The sequence below is a fragment of the Spea bombifrons genome, chromosome 1 (assembly GCF_027358695.1).
Source record: "Spea bombifrons isolate aSpeBom1 chromosome 1, aSpeBom1.2.pri, whole genome shotgun sequence".
Lineage (NCBI taxonomy): Eukaryota > Metazoa > Chordata > Amphibia > Anura > Pelobatidae > Spea > Spea bombifrons.
The window spans coordinates 39,142,250-39,168,744 of record NC_071087.1 but is presented as its reverse complement, the minus strand read 5'-3'; the positions used below and the strand labels follow the sequence as shown (position 1 = coordinate 39,168,744).

General features: G+C 37.0%; 1 protein-coding gene across 1 annotated transcript in view; it reads right to left on the bottom strand.

The window, feature by feature from the left end:
* Positions 1-2,141, bottom strand: part of SLC7A11 (solute carrier family 7 member 11) — a 63,155-nt gene extending 61,014 nt beyond the window's left edge. The window contains exon 1 of the mRNA XM_053461240.1: positions 1,597-2,141. Coding sequence (XP_053317215.1) covers positions 1,597-1,879 — 283 coding nt within the window. The 5' untranslated portion in view covers positions 1,880-2,141. The remainder of the gene's footprint in view (positions 1-1,596) is intronic.
* Positions 2,142-26,495: the final 24,354 nt, after the last annotated feature.

The following is a 26,495-nucleotide window of genomic DNA, read 5'->3' as shown; positions in this document are numbered from 1 at the left end:
TCCATTCCAGTTCATCCCAAAGTTGTTTGATGGGGTTGAGATCAGGGTTCTGCGCGGGTCAGTCAAGTTCGTACAGAGATAAAGGGAGTTGAAGAATGACATGGGAAAACATTACGTGGTAAAATTGTAGTGTAAATTAGCCAAAAAGAGTAGGAGATGTCTGCTTTGTTTTTATGTGGCAGAAAGTACACAAGACAAGCCACTGCAATAAACTACGCAGTTAACTTTAAATGTAGTTTTTAAATTTTTCAGGGGAGATTTCTAAATTATGAAAATGTAATTAAATATTCTTTATCCTGCAGAGTCTCACTTTGAGCCCAAACTTGTTTTAGAACACTGTACAATGTAATACTAACAATATTTGACACTATCAAAATAAAAAACACAATTCAGTTAGAGTGCTAATTTATAAATGCTGTCGCACAGGTCCAGACTGGGGATGACTTTGTGGCCCTGGCACTTTAATGCCAGCAGTCGCCATATGCAATAGATAGGGCCCACAGCTGGATACACAAAGCCACACGTCACATGTTTATAGTAGTCGCAGATGGGGTAAGTATGGGGCATGTGTGCCAAATAGATGTTGAATCATCTAACCCTGTGGGTGTTGGTTGAATATTTACTTGATAAATATTAGTTGCTATGTAAAAGTAAACAGTATTTTAAAACATAGGTTTAGTTTTTTAAAGTTTTACTTTCGCTATACCAGTGTATCTTTCTAAGTTTCGGCAAGTATCCCCTGTAGGAGCTAACAATACAATCTTAACCTCCTAAATTAAACAGAAAAAAACCGATTGCAAAATCAGAAGTACAGCATGTGATCGTCAGTAATGTATATAGTGTCTAATACTGTGAACAGAATGATTGGCTCTGAAACGGTTAAAGAAACCCAGGTAGTTTCCTACATTGGCACACACCCCTCACTACGTCACAGCACTCACAACTCACAATGTATACTAAGGAGCAATCCTAGAGACGCGCTGTCAACATACAAGTTTGCGTATAAGAAAAGTCCTCGCCTCGGTAAAAGGATCAATAAGCGATATGTGACTATGGTTACTGACTTTATAGTTTCATGTTTCTTTATTGTAGAATAAGATATTTTACTGTATCAGATTCAAAGCTATACTCCTGCTTGCATTTTCCATCTTAGCAGATTGTTTAGTGGTTTCCAGCGTTATATTAACTAGAAAAATTCAAATATTCTGGCAACTCGGTGGTCCTCAAGATTGGAATCGGACAACACTTACAGTACGCGGTAAAGGACCTTACATTGGGTGTAAGATCAGCATATGACATAGAGCATATTAATTCATGTATGCATATACGTATGGATGGATGTATATTTTTATTTATTTAAGTGCTAACAGATTTACTTAGTGCTTTAAAGTTTACAGTATAATAAAAGGGGGTACACTAAGTGCAGCTATCCAGATTAACCATATGTCAGAAACATATTCACTTTTTAGCAGCCTGGTGTACTTTATTGCCCAAAAAACACAAAAACGATTTAAACATGCACATTTTCCTTCCCTGAAATAAAAATACCCTTAATCCAAGCAGATACTCCCATATTATTTTATCATATATACTCACCGAATAGTGAAAGGATGCCGCAAGCTGTCCAGACAGTTAGAGACATTCCTACGCTCCCTGTATTCTGCAGAATTCCTTTGGGGGCGATGAAGATTCCAGCTCCGATAATGGTCCCAATTATTATTGAAATGCCTCGTAACAAAGTTACTTTTTTTTTTAGAACCACTTTTTCTCTTCTGTCAGGCGGTTTATAGTCATTTGAGTTCAGCATGCCCTGTGATTCCCTTGGAAGGTAACTGCCTTTGGATACCAAAGACACATCAGCAGAGGGTTTTTTATACATGATAAGAAGCAAAGCAATAGAAATGGTCTTCTCCGTAAAAAAAAAAGAAGTGCCGTGCAAATGTTCCTAGACTTCTTTCTGTAAAGTCCTTAGGAGTGTACTGAGCGATAAACTCTTCCCGTTTAAAACTTTCACATGAATTTCTCCTGCCTGCTGTTCCCTGCTTCTTCTTGAACACCTGTTCTTTCACGTTGCTGTGCTGCCCTATCGTTAGAGACCAGCTCAACTTCCGCAAGGGTCTGATCTTTAGTAGAGCATTTAAGATTTTGTCACACCAGGTTACTGCTGCCGAATGATGATGCAAATTCCCCAGGTTTGCATCAGCCACACAAGAATCATTCCTATTACTCAGCAAAACTCTTTGATGAGGCAGCCTGTTGCACAAGCAAAACATGATCTTCTTATACACAATCAGGGGGAGTAACAGGAACTCCTGTTGTTTTAAGAAGATCATTGTGACTTGCAAAATATGTAGAGAACAAAGGCTATTCACTAATTTTGAGTTAACGTCTGCTTTGCATTACTTCATTAACTCTAAAGGTATTTGTTAGAAATTGCTGCTGTTTGAAATATGAGTTACCCCCCAAAAATCCTATTTTATACAAAGTGTAAAATTAAATTACAAATCTCTGGAGAGATGCTTTAAACATTAACAAATACACCGTTTATTTATTCATTAAAACATTAAGCACGCAGAGTTTATTCAGTAATACTGTTATATTCTAGACTCCAGGAAATTGTTCTATTAAGTTAGCAGAAATGAATACTACCAAATGCATACCTGGTGTTACACTATAAGCAGTTGTGTGAATATATATGAATATGGACACGTGTATGCGGGTGTATGGGTGTACATGTGTGTAGATATGCATATGTAGGTATGTATGTGTATGTGTGTATATATATATCTATATCATGGTTTCTGTTAATACTAGTTAAATCAAGATGCATGGGAGGTGGCCGGGAATGATAAATATTTGGGAAACCTTTTGTCTTAGTTTAGATAACACTGATATGCGTGATGAAGGGTGTGTGGAAGAAAGACAGGTTTTCGCATGAAATAGATTGTCATGTCAATAATCAGGTCAGGATATCTTTGGGTTTTACTGCCCCATGATTGTAAAGACCCCAGAGTGTGGTGTTGGCCAAAGGGAATAACTTCAAAGGGTAACTACGGCAACCACAGGGTCCAATCAGGGATCTCCCATTAGAATCAGTTGGGACCCACTAGTATATCAAGGGACAGGTAGTGAAAGTAGAGAGGAGAGAAGGAGGAGAGAAAGTAAAGAGACAAAGGAACATCACTAACCTGGAGCTCTCAGGGAACGTAACTATGAACATGCATGTTTGAATATTGTAAATAGGAACTTATATATATGTATTTGTTGTAAGTCTGTCAATTAATGTGGGGATTATTGTTATTGTACTGTTATTTGTATTGTTATATCATAGCCGCATTGTGGATTCTTTGATATCCTGTTGTTGTTTCCAAAATATTCTGTTGCATTCTGGAAGAAGCGAAAGTTTTCAGTTCAAACCTTAAAAGTTAGAAGAGATAGAACAGGGATTGTTTAACTTAATAAGCCAGTGGGTGGGTTTATCGGTGCATATTTCATAAGTGTATCCATATACCCATTCACCTGGATAAGTGTAGTTATTGTAGCTAGAAGACACATTAGCCTTCAGGAGATATATCCGAATACATATTGTGATTTCATTGATATGTGTTTGGATATATCTGTTGTTGGATCATTTGTAATCTTAAACACATAACACATTCATAAGTCTTTTAGATGGTATGCTGTAGATAAAGCATTAATCCATCTGATTGATATTTTAATAACACAATTCCCTGGTTCCCTCAAAAGAAAACTTAACACTGGGAACTCTCCAGGTTTTGCCTGGAGACTCTGGGAGAAGCGCCACTTCTCCAGGTCAACACTAAAATCTTATGGGTCGCGTGAGCAGAGTCCTGACAAGTCCCACTCCCTGCCCATTTCCCCTTTAAATGGGGGTATTTCCCCTGACGTTAGTAGGAACACCTACTGATGTCGGCCGGCAGTCCTGGCCACATCCCGCATGGTTAGGCTCCCGGTAGCCGGAGCACACATGTTCCCAGGTATGACCATCTATCAGTGTAAAGTTGCCATATATCAGGGTATAGTTACCACCCTTGATGTTATGTGATGTCAGCACACTCAAGAAGCAAAGTCAGGAGAGAAAGAGATAAATCTCAAAAGGCTTCTTAAATAATGTTTTCCTACACCCATCCCTTAAATACTCAGACCTGTCCTTTAATGTAATGTCCAGTTCCAGGTGACAGGGATAGGGCTTAAACCGGTTTGTTTACCGTGCGGCGTTTTGTTGTATTATGATTGACCACCTCCCGTTAGCCTTGGGGCGTAATTCCTGAATTGGGCCTACAAATCCTTACAGTAGTACAGTTACACTACCAGCAAGGCCTCATATTTTTCTAAAGCGCAAGATAAATCTGAAAATGAATCTTGCAGAAATAATTGTAGGTTTCCAGTTACCATCCCGCACCAAGAAAACAAAATACATAGTTGGCTGCTTGCCTCAATGTCATGTGGCTGGCGTGCAAATGGTGAATGGTTGCTTTGCCATTTGCAGTATTAGATTTCAGTTTGTTTTGGATACACATGACATTTATGTATGTTTCAACACATTTTAAATGACAATGTACCTTTGGAAAAACATATATTCACCTAGATCAAAACCTAGTGAATGTTTTTGCTGATAAAACCACGTTGACGTGTGCTTAAAAGTGATGACATCTTTCCATTTGAGTTGGTCAATGTTTTCAGACTACATTTCAAAACAGTTTTCTTTATGTTTGAACTGTGTCTCTGTGTTTTCACAGGTGTTTCAATCACTATGTAAAGTTAAGGTTGCTTTAGGCCACGTCCCATCCCACTATTCATACAAAACTATCTAGGTTCTGCAACTGTTAATGTTTCTTGGCATGAGTCTCATTCACCCTAAGAATCATGGGAACTGTAGTTGAGAAATATTTGAGAGCTAACTTGGTTGGCCACCATGTGGCAGCATCATAGGATATACTACTAATAGGACTAATAGTTTGCCACTGGTAAACTGTAGGCCTTCGTTTCACGCAGCCACTGTATCAGTGATCAGGCATGCTTCGCTTATTGTCGCTTTTGTTTTCTATAAATTAAAAATATGTATTCATACTAAAATTGTTAAAGAAAAACTAAAATTCATCTGTGTTTTAAGTTTCCAATTTCCCCTGTACTGAATTACAAATTTTTAAAAATTGAAAATTTGATACAAATTTTTATTTGTTTATTTTATGCTTATAATCACCGATTTCTGTATTTATATGAAAATGTCACAGAATGCACTAGATAGTAGATGGTCATGAGAAGCAACCTTTTCCCTTAACAGACTTAAGTTAAGTTAAAAACACATATAGGCAGCAGAAAGGATTTCAAAGTTAGAAAGAAACTATCGCTATTAGTTTTCTTCTTTTTTTGAAAACTCTTCTGCTGTATTTTTTTTACCCTCTCTACAACATGCCATATAATTTACCGCTATATATATCTAAACATTAGAGAAGCATTTAGAAGTTAAATTGTGTAAACAGCTCTGTAACCATAGCTCTTAATACAAAAGTGCTCTTCTTTGAAATGTTGAGATGTGTAGGAGTCATATTATTAAGCAGGCTGGGAACTTCCCTGCAACGCTACCCTAAAGGTCTCCCTATCGTCTTTAGTACGAGACTTTGGAGTAGGTGGAGGCAGACAGATGCCTGGCTAATTGCTAGGTATATTGGTGGAATGGAGTTAACGCTGGAATTATAATTGTACAGCACAATATGTCTCTGCCTACATTATTAAATTTCATCATAGCAATGCAAGCTCAATTTATTGGTAAACCTTACCTTTTAGGTGTCCACAAAACATGTAACACCCCCATCAAAAACTCAACCATATACAAAATGACCTGAGGCCTCCTTTAGATTGTCTCCCTGGTCATCAGGTTTTGATTTATTGCTCCACCATCATTCTGTTTAGTTTCTAGATTTTTGCAGTAGTTGTGAGCCAGCCACAAAAAACCTTACATGTGTACCTTTTATTTCTCTGCACACACGTAACTTCTTTAACTGTAGTTTTATGTTACTCTGTGCTGTGCTTTCCAGTTTAATCCCTTAAGATCATAAAGGGTTGCCAGATGCTTTCAAATACAGGGAACAGGTTGAGTCAGTCCAACTCTACAAACTTTTCTGTGTGAACAAGATTTAATGATGTCACTCAATAGCCCCTGATCTTTGAAGAGTCATTTACCTTGAAAACATTCATAGAGCTGAGATTTATTTCAAAATATCAACCCCTTGTACCCTGAAGTGCAATAGCACTGTACAAGCTCCTAGCGAGGGGAAGTAAAAGCCGCAGTACCAATAAATAATATTGATTTAAACTTAGGTTAATCATCTCCTTCAGCTCAGCATAGCTTGCGGAAACAAGCTGCCAGTTTCTACTAAAAGCACATCCAAATGCTGAAAATGAATACAATGGAATATCAATATATATATATATATATATATATATATATATATATATATAGATCCTTCATTCACTGTCATAAACATAATTATTTTTCCAACATATACACTATATTATATTTAAAATGTTGCTTGTGGGATGTGAAAACTGAATATGTTAAATAAAAGCAATTGTATAAGTTCTTGATGTCCTTGGGCTGTTACATCAATTCACAATGTTATTTTAAGTCATTTAATGATTCCGACATCATTCTTCAACTTGCCCTTATGAGTATCTTGAGTGCAGGTTCATCAATTAAAATTGCAAGTATTAAAAATAATTATACTGGTATTTCCCTTTGTTACATACTTAGTCGGATTGTATCCTGATCTTAATGATAATAATTGATCTTTAAAGTTGTGGGGGACTTTAAGCCAAGTTGTTTAAAGTTCTTAGAGAGAACTACTGTGCTTTTAAGGGGTATTAGTGGGAAATCTTTAAAAAATTACAGTGCTCAATAATACACTTTTAAAGGAAAAAAAAAACACGTATTATTATTAGCAATTAATATTTTGCCAAATTAGGTTTGCCAAACATGAATTAAACAGGACCAGCTTAGTCCTTCTTGCTTGAGAAACTTCATAATGAATAGTGAATTGAGGGAGTTGAAAACACAACTTTAAATTTGATTTAAGCCATCTCATGATAGTGGGACAAACTTGGCAAATTTGCTTTATTACATTGGAGAAATGATTCTGTATTTTTGGAAGCCATTAATATCGTTACATACAATGCAGTCAAATTGTATCACCACTATTTTGGAGACCAAAAAGATGAAATAAAAAGGCAATTCAAATATATATATATATTTATACTCGATATACCTCATATCTCGTTGGTTCTGTAAATTTGGTGGAGCCATGTCATAATTGCCATGTTGATTATTACTGCAGGTAGAAATTAAAATACTGCTGCACTGATTGTATAAAGAGAATGATCATTTGCTAGGTATGCTGTGTTCTGAAAGTTGCAAGGACTGATAATTATATGAAAACACTTTTCTTTCATTCAACGTAGAAGCCAGCATATAATTAAATTCATCAGTGTCGCTGTAGATATGATTGTAAACTTTCACAGAGGAAAACATTTTTTCAAAATAAGATACACAACTAGTTTTTTATAAAAGCTGCAATTTTGATTCCATTTGTTCGGTATGAACTTTTTTGACTTCATCTTTCTTTTCGAAAAATACATCCAAATTATTTTGCCAGTCAGTTTAACTACACGTCAGCAATGTCCAGTTTTGTACACAAGCCCCATGAGATTGTCACCATAGTCAATTTTCCAGTAACCAGGACAAGGGTAACAGACCTACATTAAAGCACACTTCTAGGTGCATGTTTACTTATTTCATACACATGATACATTTTTCCACCATATTGCAATAAATTGAGTAAAAATAAATAAATAAAAAATTATTTGTTTTTACATGTGAGCAACTAAATTCTTATTTCGCCAAATAAACTACACTATATATATATTGTACAAACTGCAAAAGGCTACAAAAATGCCAGTTCTCAAATTAACTGTTTGGTATCTAGAGCTCCAGGCTACAGATATTTTTAGATACTTTTAAAACATAAAGACAAGATAGTGTTCACTGGAATTGTACAGCATTGTTAATGCTGTAAGTAAAAATAATACTGCTGTGCAGCAAATGTTCTCATTTGGCCTCTTGGTAGGTTCATTTGGCTATTCTTGTCCCCCGGCCTGAAAACTGCCAGCCTGCCCCTGGCATAAGGTAGCTATATTTTTATCCATTAAGTAATTATTTTAGTAGTAGCGAAACTCCAATATATTAGGATATGGATCCACTGGGACCCACATAAATATTATAGGCGACATTAGATGCCCCAGTCCTATCATAAACAATATAACAGTAAATAAACGGACATATGTGGGTATGGTGTATTTGTACTGGAAGTACCGGGTGCTGCCAGCCTTTTGATCCTGTAGAGGTGGGTTGATGTGTTTCCGTTCTTTTTTCTTTAATATGCCCAGTGTTAGTCGTGGATACTCATTCTCCAGAAGTGTTTTCAAGATAAATATTATTAGGAAAGCCTAAAGAATATCAATGTTTGCTCGGGGGAGAAAAGAAGGTTATATGACAATTACAATTGTATACCACATACTGTACATATAGGTTATAGCCTACAATTGAAGGGTCAGACTTTACATGACAGATGGGCAGCAGATTCCAGAGTGCTATTACAATAGTGGACAGTGAAAATTCACAATTCAGAATATTCAATTTGATAATAAATCTACTGCACGCTAATACATTCTGGCTCGGAACTAAGAGAGGGCTCTGCTCCTGCAAGCTTACAATACATTAGGCAAGGAAGCTTTACTTTTCTAAAAGTTTGAAAAGCCTCTCAAAAGAATTGGTAGAGGTTAATATAGTGAGGAAATTTAAACATGAAGAGGATAAGAATGGCACACATCTGAAATGGAACACAAGATCACTGGGTACTTGATGGGCCAAATGGTTCATTTATGTTCATACAATGGTTTTATCTGGCTCCATTCTTGCACATTGTGCAGCTCCATTGTCTGTGTGCCTCATTGCAAAACTGCGCAGAGCAACTGTGGTTCATGCTGACACCTCCATGATCTTTAAATTTTAGGATGACCTCTATTTTGTATAAAGCATCTTTACATTCACTAACAAAATAAAAATACCCTTTAACTATTGTAAATACTTGACTGGATTTGAATCAAATGACACTAAATGCTAAAGAAATCCCTTGACTGAAAACAATGTTTTCATTCAGAATTGGATTAAAGATTTATAGATTAAGGATTACAAGCCTTTTGTATGCAATATGATAATTCTCACAACAATGTAATCATTTACACAACAAAAAATATTAAATTAAAAGATCTTTATTAAAGCAAGTACAAGCAATCTAGTAAAATTAACCGGTTTAGACAGTTGCATGACAGCTATTACAAGAAAGTCGGATACACAAAATGTATAAGTTATTAGACTTGTGCATTGGATTTGTACAAATTTGTTTTTTTTAAGAAAATTGACTGTTTTGTACATTTGTAAGAATCCCTGAAAATGAGGGTAATCTCTGTCTAAACTAATGATAACGAACTGCAAAACTTCGAAGATTTTGTTTAATTAATTTGTTTGCCTGCTATGGATAATTCATCCCTCTAACACATTTTGAGGAACGGTTGCCAGTAATTACAAGATGTTGCTTTGTCTGGGGTCATACAACCTTAAACAAGCTATGATTAGCATTTTGGGCAGAATTCCCAGAAAGTGTGGATAGGGTTCAAAGTGGGTACATGTGTTAAGCATTCAGGTGCTGCTTATTAAGTATTAGCCAATGTAAACTCCACAGGAAACAATCAAGGGCAGGGTGCAAAAGATTACCGACAGCAAAAAGACAAAAAGGCTATAGTTAACCATTGCAATACTTGATTTATACTGAAAATCCTAACTAACCTCAGATTACAGAGGTGGCACAGGTAGGCTATTTGAGGAGCAGAGGTGGCACAGGCAGCCTGCTTAAGGAGCAGAAGTGGCACAGGCAGGCACTTTACGGGGCAGAAGTGGCATAGGTAGGCTGTTTAATGGCTCAGTATTAAGTGATGGCAGTTATGCTATACCACAGTCAATGTCTGGCACAGTATGTAGTGATGGCAGTTATGATATATTACTGTCAATGTCTGGCTCAGTATACAGGGATAGCAGTTTTGCTGTACCAACGATAATGTCTGTCTTAGAATATAGTGATTGCAGTTGTGCTGTACTATAGTCAATGTCTGGCTCAGTATAAAGTGATGGCACTTATATCATCATAGACGTAAATCATAGACAGGTTTGTCAAGAAATCAGCTGAACTCAGCTTTTTATTTCTTCTGTAAATTATACAGTGAAGGAAAAAATTATTTGATCTCTTGCTGATTTTGTGTGTTTGCCCACTGACAAAGACATGATCAGTCTATAATTTTAATGGTAGGTTTATTTGAACAGTGACAGACAGAATAAAAACAAAAAAAATCAAAAATAAATTGATTTATATAAAATTATATATATCATGTCTTTGTCAGTGGACAAAGATACAAAATCAGCAGGGGATCAAATGATTTTTTCCTTCACTGTATATATATATATATATATATATATATATATATATATATATATGTTAGTAGAAGCATTATTAAACACTCATCTACAGACACATCTTTTTTTCCCTATATATATAACACGCACACTTGGGAATAACATTTCATAAACATATATGTATTTACAATAAATGTGTTTACTTCAGAGAATAAAGATACATATCATAACACGAAAAAATGGCTAAAATAATTTAATTGCTTCCAGCTTGATATGAAAGTTAGAACGCAAATTGTACGTAGGAAGAATGAAACTCAATACTATCTGCAACAAGTGGATAAGTAAACATGGACTGTTTGCTTTTCATGTATTATTTAAGCTTTTACCTCCTGCGATAGTACAGCAGTGGTTTAGTAACCATGAGCACAGAGCAAATATACTAGACTGAACTGTACTATTCTGTAGCTTGTAGACTAAGGGAACTGAGCATGTCTCACTACTGTTTGCACCCAACATTAACTTTAAGACCCCAACAAACAAACAATCTCAAACAGGCATGTAGACTACCTATACACACACACACATACACCGCTCATGCATTGTCTATATACACACATATACACTGCCCATACACACACACGCCTGCCCATAAACACACATATACAATGCCCAGGTACATACATATATATCGCCCTTACACATGAAACAGTGCCTCCAGGTTAAATGTGTGTTACAGGGAATCGTTCTATTCTTTTAGGCCCAAACCTGTAATAGTATGAATAGACATACACACATATACACTACCCTTGCACAATATACACTTGTCTGCCCACGCACACATATATACACTACCCATACATGCGCATATACACTGCTCATACACTACCCATACACACACACTTATGCCTGCCCATACACACACATATTCACAGCACGTATACACACATATATACTGTCCTTACACATGAAACAGTGCTCCAGGTTAAATGTTTGTTACAAGGAATCATTTGATTCATTTTAGGCCCAAAACAATAATAGTATGAATAGACACATGCCTACCCATACACACACATATACTCTACCCATGTGCACACATACATTTCCCAAAACAGTAATAGTATGGATAGACTATTAAAATACACACAAATACACTGCCCTTACACACACACACACACACACACACACACACACACACACACACACACATATATATATATATATATATATATATATATCTTACCTTTCTCCCATTGCCTCCGCCTCTCTTTCTTTCTACCTCTGCCCCCTTCTCGCCATTTATTACCTTTCTCCCTTTGCTTTCTTCTTCTTTATGCTCTCAGCAACAATTAGAGCCCACAGTTTTAGGGCGGTCTGAAGCAGATATCTTCAATGAAACTAACCAAACATCTTCAATTTTGCTGTTTTATTATTGAATATAGCTGGAAATAGTCTTGATATGTTCATGTTACTGTTAATTTTGTATATTCTTGATTATTTTTTTTTGGCTAATTTTGTATTTATTCCACATTGTAATTGTGCTACAAAATCAGCTGGTAATCTATAAATAAAACATGATAGATAGATAGATAGATAGATAGATAGATAGATAGATAGATAGATGATAGATAGATAGATTGTTTTTCTATTTTTCGTTACCAACAGTAAACTTTAATTTTAATTGTTAATCACCGTAACTAATTGATCAAAGCTTAGAAGCTTCACACTATGACTTTTTAAGGAAAAAATAGACGGTGTAATAAATAACACAGAGCCAGGCATGATAATTAAAACATGTTTTTTATTATAGTAATTTGCCTTACAGAAAGCACAAGTTGTGATTAAGCTTGGTGATTATCAAGTACGCAGTAAACCTATTATTTGTGGTGACTGAAGGTGTTCTTTGTTACAAAATTCTTGCTGAGATGACAAAACCTGAGAATAACTTGGACATAGAAAAAAATGATTCTAAACTTGTTCCTGCTAGTTATTACCATCTGCGTAGAATTCTGCCGTTTTCTACAAGTTATAACAAGTACATAAGTCAGCATCATAAAAATGTCTCTCCTTATTTTCTACAACAAACCCTACAGTCATTCATACTTTATTTCTGTCTTTAATGTTTCACATTGCATCAGTCTGAATGGTTATATAGTATTCAAAACTGTAAAGAGTATGTGCATGCATTTTTTAGTTTGTCAAATTTATATCTTTACGACCCTTTTGTGCCTTTACTATCCAATAAAATGCAATAAACAGGACAAGCAGTCATAAGCTAAGTCATAATTTGATTGCTTAACAGATTCACTAATTTCCCATCATCATAAAATGTAAAAAAAAAGTCTTATTTTCTAGAAATTTCTTAGACTTTAACCATAGCAAAAAATATTATTTATTCTACAGGCCCATATATGCTACTTTATAAAAAAAAAACTAACAAGTCATAAAACTTTGTAGTAGATCTGAAAAAAAGTTATTTGAGTAAAGAGAGAAAAGAAACATTTATTAACATAAACCGCTGCCATTAAACTTTCAAGCATAAACAAGCATGAGCTGTTTTGTAACATTTAACACTGTTGTGAATGGTTTCTCCCAGCGATACTCAAACAAGTTCTCATGGATCAGTAACATTTAAGGATTTCATGGTTACCATACTATGATGAAATGACAATATCCATGGATGTGGACCACTGGTGGCCCTGGAGGGCTAAGACAAGCCATTACCTTCTTCTTCAAATACAAAAAAAAGGATAATGTCCTATTATAGTTTGTTGTATTTTGTCTCCTTATTAGCAATAGTCATCTTTATCACCATGGTAATGTTGTATGCAGGATTAGATTACATTCACATTAGAAACAGACAGCTCAATATATGTATTGTAGTTTCCCTTTAAAGGTGCTGTTCCATTTAGACAAATCATCAATTGAACTCTCTAGTATGCTACACAAATAAACCTTAGCAGAACTGTCATTTAAAATAAAAAAGCAACACAGAAATCCTTAAGAAGCTGTGTCAATGGTTATGGCAACAACCTATCCATGCCTGGAAAACTAACTCATTTCTGGGAATGTTTTTGATATTCAGCTGGTAATTTCAGCCAAATAAGTGGAACGCCATCTTTAATGTAAGCAAATCAAAAATATATCAACCACCTATTAAGATACATTTGCAATATGATTTTTTTTTTAAAAAAAAACAGTCCTCTCAAGCCAAATGAAATGAAAAGCCTGGAAACAATATGTTCTATTACTCCTAATACTATCCTACAAATGATTCACTTGCAACATAAGGGGTTTAGTACTGAACAAAATAAGGCATCAGTAGTATTAATATCACATACATGGGGGAACTTGAAAAAAACACAAAAAAGCAAAAAAATTGGTATATGGATACACAAAAACATTTATATATATTTATACACATATGTATGTGTTGCTTGCATCTCTGTAATATCATAATTTAATGACAATATGGCTATTGTATCTGCTTAGGATCAAACTGGGATGAGTTGTCATATAGAACAATTGGGTTTATTTTACCACGTGTGCTTGTATTGTCCATTCAAATACAAAAAATATAGACTACATATGGGGCCCAACAGCAGAGGTTTGTCCAGGGCCCCAATCACTCTATCTTCAGGTGTAAACCAATCAGGGCCGGCCCTATAATGGGGCAGACTGGGGCAATTGCCCCAGGCGGCACTTTAGAAGGGGCGGCACTTTGCCGCCCCAAGCGCTTTTTTATTTTTTTTTTTGAAGCGGAGGAGAGAGAGGGGCACCGAGTGGTTTTCGCTTACCCGCTCGGCGCCCCTCTCTCTCTCTTCTGCGGCGAGTGTCCCTGTTCGGTCCCGGTGCCGGCTTGTAATGCAGAGCGCCGGAAGTGACGTCAATTTCCGGCGCTCAGCATTACAAGCCGGCACCGTGGCAGAGCGGGGAGACTCGCCGCAGGACTCTTTAAAGGTAAGCACCGGGGGGGGGCGTCGGTGAAGTTTTGAAATGCCGCCCCCCCCCCGGCGTCGGCGGGGGGGGCGGCATTTTAAACTTCGCCCCAGGCGGCGTTAAGTCTTCGGCCGGCCCTGAAACCAATAGTAATACCCAAGAATAGGACGTCATATGCCAACCCTTTTTGTTACAACTACAGAGTAGCCTTACAAAGGGAAAGGGAGAATGATGTTCTTTTCTCTGATAAATCCTAGGAAGGTCCTTCAGACACACTGAAAGTTATACAAAGTGTTGGTTGAAGTACATTGTTGATAGCTATTAATGTTGGATATAAATATTCTTGTCCAAAAAATAAATGAATATGGGGAGGCTGAAAATATAAAAGGGTTACAAATAGCATTCTCATTAAAAAAATCGATCGGGTCAGTGCTTTTATGAAACCAACTTACAAATATACGTTCGTTGGATTTTATGAGGCGATCCTTCCCAAGCAACTGTAAATTATGCCATAATTTACAATGTAACTTACATTTTTCAGGTGAATAAAGCTTTCCATTTTTAAGACACACCTCAATAGATTTGTTTAAAATTGTTTTCATGAAGAGCAAGAACAAGGACTCTGCACTGTATAAGTTTTGTGGTATACAAATGAGAATGTCAGTGTAAGTCATAAAGACAATTCTGTTACCACCAAACACCAAGCTCAAGAATGAGATTTTGGTTATGCATTCCCTCATCCCAAATATACACAAATATTCAAGCAAAAATTTTCAGATCACATCCTCAGGTCATATTTGGTAATACACATTTCATAAGTGTAACACAGATTTACAGCCTTTTTATTCTATGATCTATTTTACCACATTCAGCTTTATATACTTCACACAACATAATCATTTTGTAAAAGTGCACATACTGGAAACACAACAAACATGTCTGATGTTGCTCTCTTCCAGATTCAAAGGTCATGTCTAGGTGCTCATTCTCCTGAACCCTTCTGTTGCCTTTGACACGTTCATCATGATTCACTGTCCTTTTTGGGATATCACGTATCGGTACATTATCGTTTGGATCACATCATATCAACAGGAATTCTCTGTAGCTTTCTCTGGAGGGACGTCGCTACATATTACAGTTTCTATTCAGTCCTTGGCTCTCTGTTTTTCACTCTTTATACCATCTATATGAAGATACCTAATTGCCATCTCATAATCTCTCCCCATCTCTTCTCTCCTCCATGACCAAATGTTTTTTTCTCATACACACCCCTGTATGCAGAAAGGTTTTTACAGCAGGTAAAAATGGGAAGATTAGATGAGCTAAATTATTCAGATCTGCCACAGTATCTACATTAATTGTTCATAACCATTAGCAGCACCACTATCCCCCATACCAAGCCGTGTGTCACAGGGGCATTTTTCATGCTATCATCTCATTCATCAACCACATTCATTAATTCAGAATGACATGCTCGTTACATCTAAAAATGGTTGACTACATCTACCCCTTTATTACTTATGATGTGTTTTCTTGACTTCTATGACACCCTAGGTTGATATTTCCCTTTTTCAACTATCTCAATCTATGCAAAATGCAGCTGCTGGGTTAGCACATTTGTTGGTCCACTTTGTAAAGCCCCCCGCTGACTTATCACATTTTATATCACAGTTCTAACCAACAAAGCACTCATGATAAAATATTCTCCTATATGGCCTTTGTTCTGTAATCTTAGTCTGCTGGTTTTCTCTTCCCTTATCACACCTTTACTTTACATTTACAAGACTTACTCCCCCAACCTTAGTTGTCCCAAAGACAGTGGTGTATTTACTAGTGGTGCTGCCCAGGACATTGTCCCCCAACTGCCACCCCAATCCGCAGAGGTAATTCTCTTCTTGTGCAGCACAACCTCTTTATGTAGAGCTTGGATGGTCCATAAGATATAGTATTAATAATACATTTGGACAACAAAGCTACAGGTAAGATTATGAAACCATTACAGACAAATTATAGAACAATCGATAACAAGAAAGCTAGCCATGCCTTTAGCAGTACAGCAAAGTAAAGTTATTTCAAGAGTTTGTAAACAAGTATTTGATTTCTTCAAGAAAAGGAAACATTTTAACCTTTGTGTAGCAGGGAGCAGGGGTGACAGCAGACCATGGATACATGAATGCAGAGAGTTTCCAAAAGTATTGGCGGCATTGATGCAAAAGTTGCTTTTTGCTACTCTTTAAATCCCAGGACATTTCCTTTGAGGTCAGCTTGAAGTTCTGACCACCAGCTGATGGACAATATGAGTATCATTGTTAGGTCAAAATAACAAAATGAAGAATGTATTAAAGGAATAGAGGCTTCATGTTATTTTAACTCAATAGCAAAAATAAACTGCAAAACAAAGACATAAAAACAAGAACGGTATTGATAAATAAATAATTACAGTTTGGCCTGGATTGATGAGATAATATAATATAAAAAACTAAACAAAATGATAATTGCATGGTTAACATAAATTACACATTTATAAAATATATTCAGTGTAAACATATTTAGTAAAACATTTGTGTAGAATAAATGTAAGAGCATAAATTATGTGGCGACACCTGGTGGAGCGAATATGTTAGTGCATTAATGGTAATTGAAGTGGATCTTTAAAGCAGTGGTACCGCTACAAACTTAGAGGGGTCACACTGAAGAAAAATCCTCTAATAAAAAAAAAAACCTATTGTGGGGGGAAAAAACCCTGGTAAAGTTGTTAGAATGTGTCAGGGAAGAGGGGTAATTTGAAAACATAAAAGTCTAATGGATGCATATTTTTTGCCTCCGATATAAATTGATATACTCACTGACTTGATAAATAACATATGATGAGCAAAACCATTTATGAGAATTTACTCTCAATCCCCTCTACCAGACCCCCACAAAAACAAAGCAAAAAAGATGTGGAAGAAGATATAGAGGTGGAAGTGGTCGGCAGAAGTGGAAGTGATCGGTAGAAGCTGAAGTGATCGGTAAAGATTGTTGGGAATCAATTAGAGAGCAGAAGAGAAAGAGTGGACAAGAATGAGTGTGCAAGAGAGTTAAAATATGAGAAAGTTGAATGAGAGTAAGTTTGGGCACCCAATTTGGTTCACAAGCACAAAATGCCCCCGCCTTTTCTGCCAAAGTGAATGGGCACGGAACAAAATCTATCGCTCGAAAACAAAAGGGTGGAAAACAAACTGAAAAATTGCTCATAATCGTATTTGGCCCATCTGCACATGTTTAATCAAGTAATATTTTGTCTCGTTCAATGTTTTTGCTGAGATCATATAATTATTATGTGACACAGGACACACACTGATAGGATGTATAAACCTAAAAGAAAGCCTCTGGAAAATGTAACCTTCAGTGGCAAGAAAATGACAGATCTGCAAGGATTAGTTCCTGTATAAATGCGCAGTATTTGTACTTATGAGCTCTAATGCTTAACTATCCTAAATATATAGCTAGCAAGCAGGGCCTACTTTACTTAACGTATAGGTTTGTATTAGTCCGTCAATTCTAGTTTTCATTCACGATCTCTACACAGTAAAAGGTTTTACCAACTCCCTTGTCCAAACCAATTTTACCAGTTGACTGACAATATACAACAACATATTCTCTCTCTCTAAATTCCACGTAAGCATTAGCATCAATCTGGAGGAAAAAGTGTGATCAATCTTTAAAAAAAATATATTTTTTGATAATCTGTTTTAGTAATGTTACAGTACATCGTGGTCAAGCTTTGTAACAGCTCTTGTACATGACATATCAGAAGAAAAATCAATAACATATTACAGTGCTCTGTCAGAATGTGGCAGATCTAAAATAATAAGAATACAAGTAATACAGAAAATACAAGTCTATATAGCCCCATGTTGTGAATGTGGCAATGCAAAAAGTGCTCAGCAGCTGTTGTTCAACTGAAAATCAATATTGGTTGTAATAAAAGATTGCTCTACTCCAAAAGCTTAAAAAAGACAAAACAATCCTTTTCAATAAATAGCCTTTGCCATTCCACGATCATAGCACTGCTGACATTTAAAAAAAGCAACTATTTGGTGTATTGTAAAAAAAAAAACAAAAAAAAAAACCATAATGGATCTCACACACGCTAACAATAAGAAACCAGACATCAAAGTCAAATAAAACAGTTTCACGTGGATATCTGTTTAATATTCCATTTTCCATTACTATTTGATAAAGCTCCAATAATACAATTCTTACACATTTTTTAATCTTCACTGAATTAAAGCACACAGAACAGCGAAATGATTATATTCTTAACCTGATATTGGATAGTTCATTGGTTATGATGATCTGATTACATTGCTACATTGCTGGAGTTTGTGACTCTATTTTAATCCAGATAGTCAAGATCCATTCAACGATTTGAAATGAAGCTGACGTTGATGCTTTATTTGGTAGAGGAAAAATGGCAAATCTATACAGGACAAAGTTATGAGAAACTGGATAGTTTGCTTCCCACGTACCTATAATTATCAATTTAAACAAACAACAAATATTATACAATGAGAATTATAACTAGCTTTTTTTATTTCAACCTTAAATCACAAGCAACAATTACTTGCATATTGTAATATTGCATATGTATGTTCCAACCAATCACATAGCAGTATTCATGTGATTTGTATATAACATATGTACCGTAATTGCTCCTCAAATGTTCTGAAAAATACCCCTTCGTCATATATAGAGGTCTGACTGCAAGACTAAGATTTAGATCTCCTGCAGAGCTGCAGTGGACCTGGATCCTCCTCTCTGGCAGCCAGTGGACGTCTGCACGATGCGCACTTCAGCCGGGGCTTCTATGACAGAGTGCCAGCATGACATGACCTTCCGGTGCCCCACCATAGAAGCCCCGGCGGAAGTACCGGCCAGCAGCGGCAGAGGTTGTCTATGCGCATAGTGCAGACGTTCACCGGCTGCCAGAGAGGATCTCCCGCAGCACTGAAGGAGACCTAGAACGTGAACGTCTGCATGATGCACATAGACAACCTCTGCTGCTATCCGATCATTAATATTTACTAATAAAACTTTTTTCCTATAGGGTTATTCTTGCTTTTTTTTTTCTAAATTACTATTTACATTTTGGGGGGTCATCTTATAATCGAGCAAATACAGTAGTTTCAGTTGTGGCAGTGGGGATTTGGTAGTCTCTACAGTATGTGAGCAATAGTTATTTCCACATCTCTGCTGTTTTCAACCTGTAATAAACCTACAACAGTTTACCCACAACTGGCACCTGAGCTTTATTGGTACATACGTCTCATTAGCATAACACCAAAATATTACAGATATAGTGGTATTGTTGTACAAAACAAAGAAACTATACAAGCCCATAAAGAGTATCCAAGAATTAAATATATTTGTGATCACATTTTACACATTTACATTCCATAAAATTCAATATTTGTAAATCCGTAAACAGCTTTAAGTTTATTGGATTGATAGTAAGGAAATTACATAAAGGGTTCTTGGCAAATGTAAGTGTCTTTAAAGTTTTGCGACTGTTACAATTATTTATCATCTTAAAGTGACACTTTAGTGACCCAGAGAGGGCCCTGCATGGCTGGACTGGCGAGGCCAGGGAAACCCTAGCCTTTAAGGCCAGCTTGTTTTAATGCTCACATAGTATGCAACTTGGCATATCCAGGTGGCAGACGCTCACTACAGCACCCGATATGAGGCGCCGACGGCCAGCAGCATTTGCCAGGTATGCCAGATGGCCAGTCCCGGTCTGGGCCCTTGAACGATGAATGTACATGAAGAAATGTTTTAAGTACTTTTCACGGCCTTCCCTGGCATACTAGAGTGTCCCTGAAACATGATGAATAATGCAGTATGCAGATCCCCCCGATGCTGTTCCAAGCAAGGACACCCCAAAAAATAAAAGGGGCTTATTAGCTATGATATGCATTTTTTCTATATTATGGCATTTTGTGTTTCTCTTAACTGGCTAGCATATATAGACTTAGCAATACCTAATGTTGTTTTTTTCTTTAAGTTGTTGGGCTTCATGGTTTCCATAGTAACATCCTTCATAAACCTGTTTTTTCACAAAAGGAAATAAATAGTTGTTTAATCCTTGTTGACCTTGTTGTTTGAAATATACACATTTAGTGCATGTTTTTTTCCACATTAAGATGTAAATGTATGTAAATATTTCTAGTTACACATATATATATATATATATATATGCTGTATATACAGTAGACTTGGGCGCCGGCCAACTCTTTGTGTTTGTCTTCGTGTTCGTCTTCGTCGGGGAAGGTTCAGTTCGAGCGAATATTCGTGTACATTCTTCGTGTTCTTCCTTAGGTTTTTTGCCGTTTTTTGTAGAAGGGGTTAATACAGGGTTAACACGGTACGTACTAAGCAGCTTTGGCTTCAGGATTTTAAATGTCCGTACGAGGAATGGCTTCAGGATTTTAAATGTCCGTACGAGGAACTTAATTGGTTCCCTGCAGGGGCCTCTTCTGCCATCAACCAATGAAGTACACCTGTACATCATTGGTTGAAGGTAGACGAGCCCCCTGCTGGAGACCAATAGAGTCGCTCGTACAGACTTTTAAAATCCTGGTGCAGTAACTTGGCCGGGAGAGACCACTGGTATGAACGACCGATAAAGACACTTGTACGGACCTTTAACTGTTGGAGCAGGGAGACCATGGTCTCCCCAGGTCAAGTCAGGAGTTAAAAAGGCTGAGCAAGTGAGCCTATTGGTCGCCTGCAGAAGCCTCCTCTGGCATCAACCAATTGGCCGGGAGATGATTGAGATTTAGGTGATTGAGACTTAGGTCCCTGGCTATCACTTCTCTCTGTAAATGTCCCTTAACCACATCTTATTCCTAAACCTAAATTATATTCCACAGATAAGCCTAGTATTTTTTATTACATTTTAGTAGTAATAAATCAGAACTACCATAGTCAATGTCATTCTGATATATATATCAAACATTCCATTATGTTAAAACTCCCCGTTACCTAATATATCAGTGATACAGTTACTTAAGAAAAATTGTATATATTGCATATTATATGCATAGCAGCTTACTTATATAAGGTTAAATAATGTGGTCAAATCTTGTTATAAAACCGCATCACATTTTCTCCTGGAATTAATAGAATATAATTTTTTTTGTATTTTTACAGCAAAGTGGAAAATATTTACTCAACTTAAAAGAACTTAAAAGTAGGTATGCCTCCATTAATAAAATGTGTGGTTCATATTTGCATAAAGAGCTCCAAGAATAACTAGCACTTTTTCTGCTTGCTAAAATTTGGAACTCTTAAAAAAGAATTCAGCATTCTCCTTGCATACAAACATTTCATTTATCTCTGCAGGAGGTTATGATGTTCTCAACTTCACTGCATTTAGAGATTTGCCAAAAGCACAAATGTGTTTTAGGGGTCAAGCCTTGCATTGTATATAAGTGATTAGTTTATACCTAAGATGTCCATTTTGCTTTTATATATATATATATATATATATATATATATATATATATATATATACCATATTCGCTCAATTATAAGACGACCCTGATTATAAGTAAAAACCTAATTCACATGTAAACTATTTTATTAAAAACTATGATTGAAAAAAACATTTTTTTGTTTTTATTTCCTATTATTTGCCACTCTGCCCTTGTTATGCACATCTGCCCACCAGATATGCCTTATATGCCCTTATATGCCACTCTGCCCCCAGAAATGCCCTATACCCCCTATATGCCACTCTGCCTCCTTAAAAACATTTTAATCCCCTATTTGCCACTCTGCCTCCCAGATATGCCATTCTGCCTCCCTGACATGCATTTTAACCCCTATATGCCACTCCGCCTCCAGAAAACCATTGAACCCTACCCCCATGCCACTCTAAACCCCCCTTGCACTCTAACCCCCCCGACTTACCAGTACATCCCTTTACTTGTGACCCGTGTTCAGAATCCCTGGTGTCTAGTGGGGCAGTTGGTGGAGGTCGGTGCGACGCAGACCTCCGTTGCTGGTGGCCAGCACTTCCGCCGGCATCACATGACCTTCCGGTGCTCCACCATAGAAGTGCCGGCAGCAGCAGAGGTTGTCTGTGCGCATCCCGCAAACGTTCACCGGCTGCTAGATGCGCACTGACAACCTCCGTCATAGAAGCCCCCAGAGGAAGTGCCGGCAGCAGTGGCTGCCAGAAAGGAGGATCCGGGTCCCCTGCAGCGCTGCAGAGGATATGGATCTTCCTTTTGTAATCAGACTTCTATTTGAGATCTTATTAGAAGACGACCTCGAATTTAAGACAATGGATATTTTTCAGAGCATTTGCTCTGAAAAACGCCTTGTCTTATAGTCAAGCAAATATGGTATCTTGAAGTTTCCTGTAGTTCCTGGTACACAGTAAATTGAGAGAAGAAAGGTTTTGTTGCACCTGTATCATACATACACCTATAATGGGGAAGGACTCTAACAAAAACAGGGAGATTAAACAGCAGTCTTGATAAGTATCAGTTAACTTTTTTATTTTTCATATATTTTTTCATTAATATGTACACATTTGATGGTGTATAAATAATAAAAATAATAACATTATATTAAGCACTGAGATGTTTTTTATATTTTCACATTGTTCAGGTTGCCGGTAACCAATTAAGTGTTTGTCTGAGCTAACGCCCTATTCAGGTCACATGACCTTATAGGGAGGGTGTTTAAGGTTACCTGTGAAAACCATTTGTATATCTCACCTTGATAAGGTCGTTTGTTAACGCCGAAACCGGTCTCTGTTTTCAGAAAGAAAGAAAAAACTGCTGACAGATTATCCTGACTGATGTTTCTACTTTTTCTTAATCATGACTGATGGTGATACATTTGTATCCTGTTTTTTTTTTGCATATTACTGTTGCTGCTTACAGAGTGGAGCCTACGTTAGAAGCAGCTCCGGTGACCCTTTGTTACCTACATTCTAGAATATCACCAGTCCTAATTAATCTGCCCATATACAGTGCAACGTACTTATGTTATTTTGGTAAATGCAAAGTCCCACTGGAATTTATCAGAAACATAAACAATATGACCAATGAATATAACAGACAACGCAAAAGGGCAGAGCCTCCGGAAACACCATATCCCCTGTTCCTCCAATCAGGGAGAGAGGGTGTGCCCATTCCTCCAATCGAGGGCATATGGGCAAATTAAAATGATTATCCCGCATTTTCAACACAAATCTATCGGCATTATTCATTATTATAAAACCCTCCATAACACTGCTCCTCCATACATTTCTGCTCTCATAAGCAAATACTCTCCTACTCGATCCCTACGTTCTTCCCATGGGCTAAGGCTCTCCTCCTCACTTATCACCTCTTCCTTTTCCCATCTACAAGATTTCACTCAGGCTGCCCCATATCTCTGGAATCTACTTCCATCGAACCTTCAGCATTCACCATCCCTCCAAACATTCAAGAAACATCTCAAAACTCACTTCTTCAGAGAAGCCGCACCATCTTAGGTGCTAGAACTTCCCTGTCACTGATACAACCACCACACTACCTCTCACCCTTTCTCTGTGCCTTATGTTTGTCACCCCATTCCCTCAAGATTGTAAGCTTGCGAGCAGGACTCTCTCCACCTGCTGTATCGGTTTGTCTTAATCTGTCATTTCTCGTCTTGTCATACCCCTAGAATATATTGATTGTATTAAGCGCTGTGTAGATTGTTGGAGCTATATAAATAAAAGATAATAATAATCTGCTATTGATTACAATATAACATTATAAAATGCAGTAATTGATGTAAGCAAACATGTTAATACAGATGTCGTTAAGCAAAAGACCAATTTCACATCATTACACTTACATATGAGAAGTACAGGACAACCATTTGCGCATTCTTCTCTACAAAAGGCAATATGTTTATATCAGTTCAATCAGGGACCCCAAACATTATGGAAGGCTTAAGTGGTTTCATGGACCAGAGACAACAGTTTGCCCATATCCTCCTCCCGTGAATCAATATCTTGTTTTATGCATGCCAAAACCTTATTGGCCCTTGCAGCTGCTTACTGGTATTGTGCACTGTTGTCAAGTCTGTTGTCTACCATTATTCCTAAATCCTTCTCATTGGTAGTTGTCCCCAAGGATATTCCATTCATAGTATAGGTTTCATTTTTATTATTTTTACTATAATGCATAATGCATTTATCTATGTTAAACCTCATCTGCCACTTGCATGCCCAATCCTCCTGCAAAGAAGAAACATCAAGATTAGTCTGAATTACCCAGCCTAATTTTGTGTCATCAGCAAAAACTGTGACATGGCTCTCAATGCAGCTTGGGAGATCATTTATAAACAAATTAAAAAGAAGAGGACCGACGACAGACCCCTGAGGCACTCCACTTAATACCTGTGTACAGTCTGAGAAACATCCATTCACAACAACCCTCTGCATTCTATCGTTTAGCCAATTTCTGATCCACATACAAACATTTGCCCCTAAGCTTATTTCTGTTAATTTGTAGAGTACCCTTTTATGTGGAACTGTATCAAATGCCTTAGCAAAGTCCAGATAAATCACATCTACGGCCACACCTTCTTCATAGAATGCTAGTAGGTTGGTTTAACAAGACCTGTCTTTCACAAATCCATGTTGACTACTAATTGGATTCTGGATCAAGATATGCTCTTGAATGTATACCGTTAGCAACCGTACAAATAATTTCCCCACTTCTGATGTTTAGCTTACTAGCCTGTAATTGCCCAGTTGAGATTTTGATCCCTTTTTAAATATGGGCACAACATCTGCCTTTGCGTCAAAGTAATGGAACTACCATTCTACCATTGTACAAGTCACTAGTCAGACCACACAAGGAATACTGTGTACAGTACTGGGCACCAGTGTACAAGAAAGATATAGTGGAGCTGGAGAGGGTTCAAAGACGGGCAACCAGAGTAATAAGGGGAATGGAAGGACTAGAGTACCCAGAAAGATTATCAGAATTAGGGTTATTTAGTTTGGAAAAAAGACGTCTTGGGGGGACTTAATAACTATGTATAAATATATAAGGGGGCAGTACAGAGATCACTCCCAGGACCTATTTATACCCAGGACTGTATCTATAACAAGGGGACATCCTCTACGGCTGGAGGAAAGAAGGTTTCTACACCAGCACAGACGGGGGTTCTTTACAGTAAGAGCGGTGAGACTATGGAACTCTCTGCCAGAGGAAGTGGTAATGGTAAACTCAATAAAAGAGTTTAAAAGGAGCCTGGACGTGTTTCTTGAAAGCAATAATATTGCAAGTTATGGATATTTGATTAATAGGGACAGAACGTTGACCCAGCGATTTATTCTGATTGCCATATTTGGAGTCGGGAAGGAATTTTCCCCCTGGTATGGGGCAATTGGCATCTGCTTCATAAGGGTTTTTTGCCTTCCTCTGGATCAACACAGTAGGGACACAATATGTATATAGGTTGAACTTGATGGACTTTGGTCTTTTTTCAACCTTATGAACTATGTTACTATGTTAACTATGCCCGAGCTGAAAGAATCCCTAAAGATATGTAATAATGGTTGGGCCAGAATTAGGCTTAGCTCCTTCAGTACCCTTGGGTGTATACCATCCGGTCCAGGGGCCTTGTCTACCTTAACAGTATTTAATTGCTTGAGCAGTTTTTCTTGCATTAGCCAATCCCATGTTTGCTGTAATGGTTCCTTAAAATTAGCCAGACAGAAGAAAAAAGTATTTAAGATGTCGGCTTTCTCTCTGTCCTCACTAACCAAGTTTCTGGTTTCAGATAGTAATGGACCAACATTCTCTACCTTTAACTTTTTCCCATTAACATACTTAAAATATTTCTTGGGATTAGTTTTACTCCCCTTGGTAATTAGCTTCCAATTTAGCCATTTAAATGGACTTTTTGCAGGCTTTGTTGGCATCTTTGTATGTCATGAATAATACATAACGATATATACGGTACACACCAA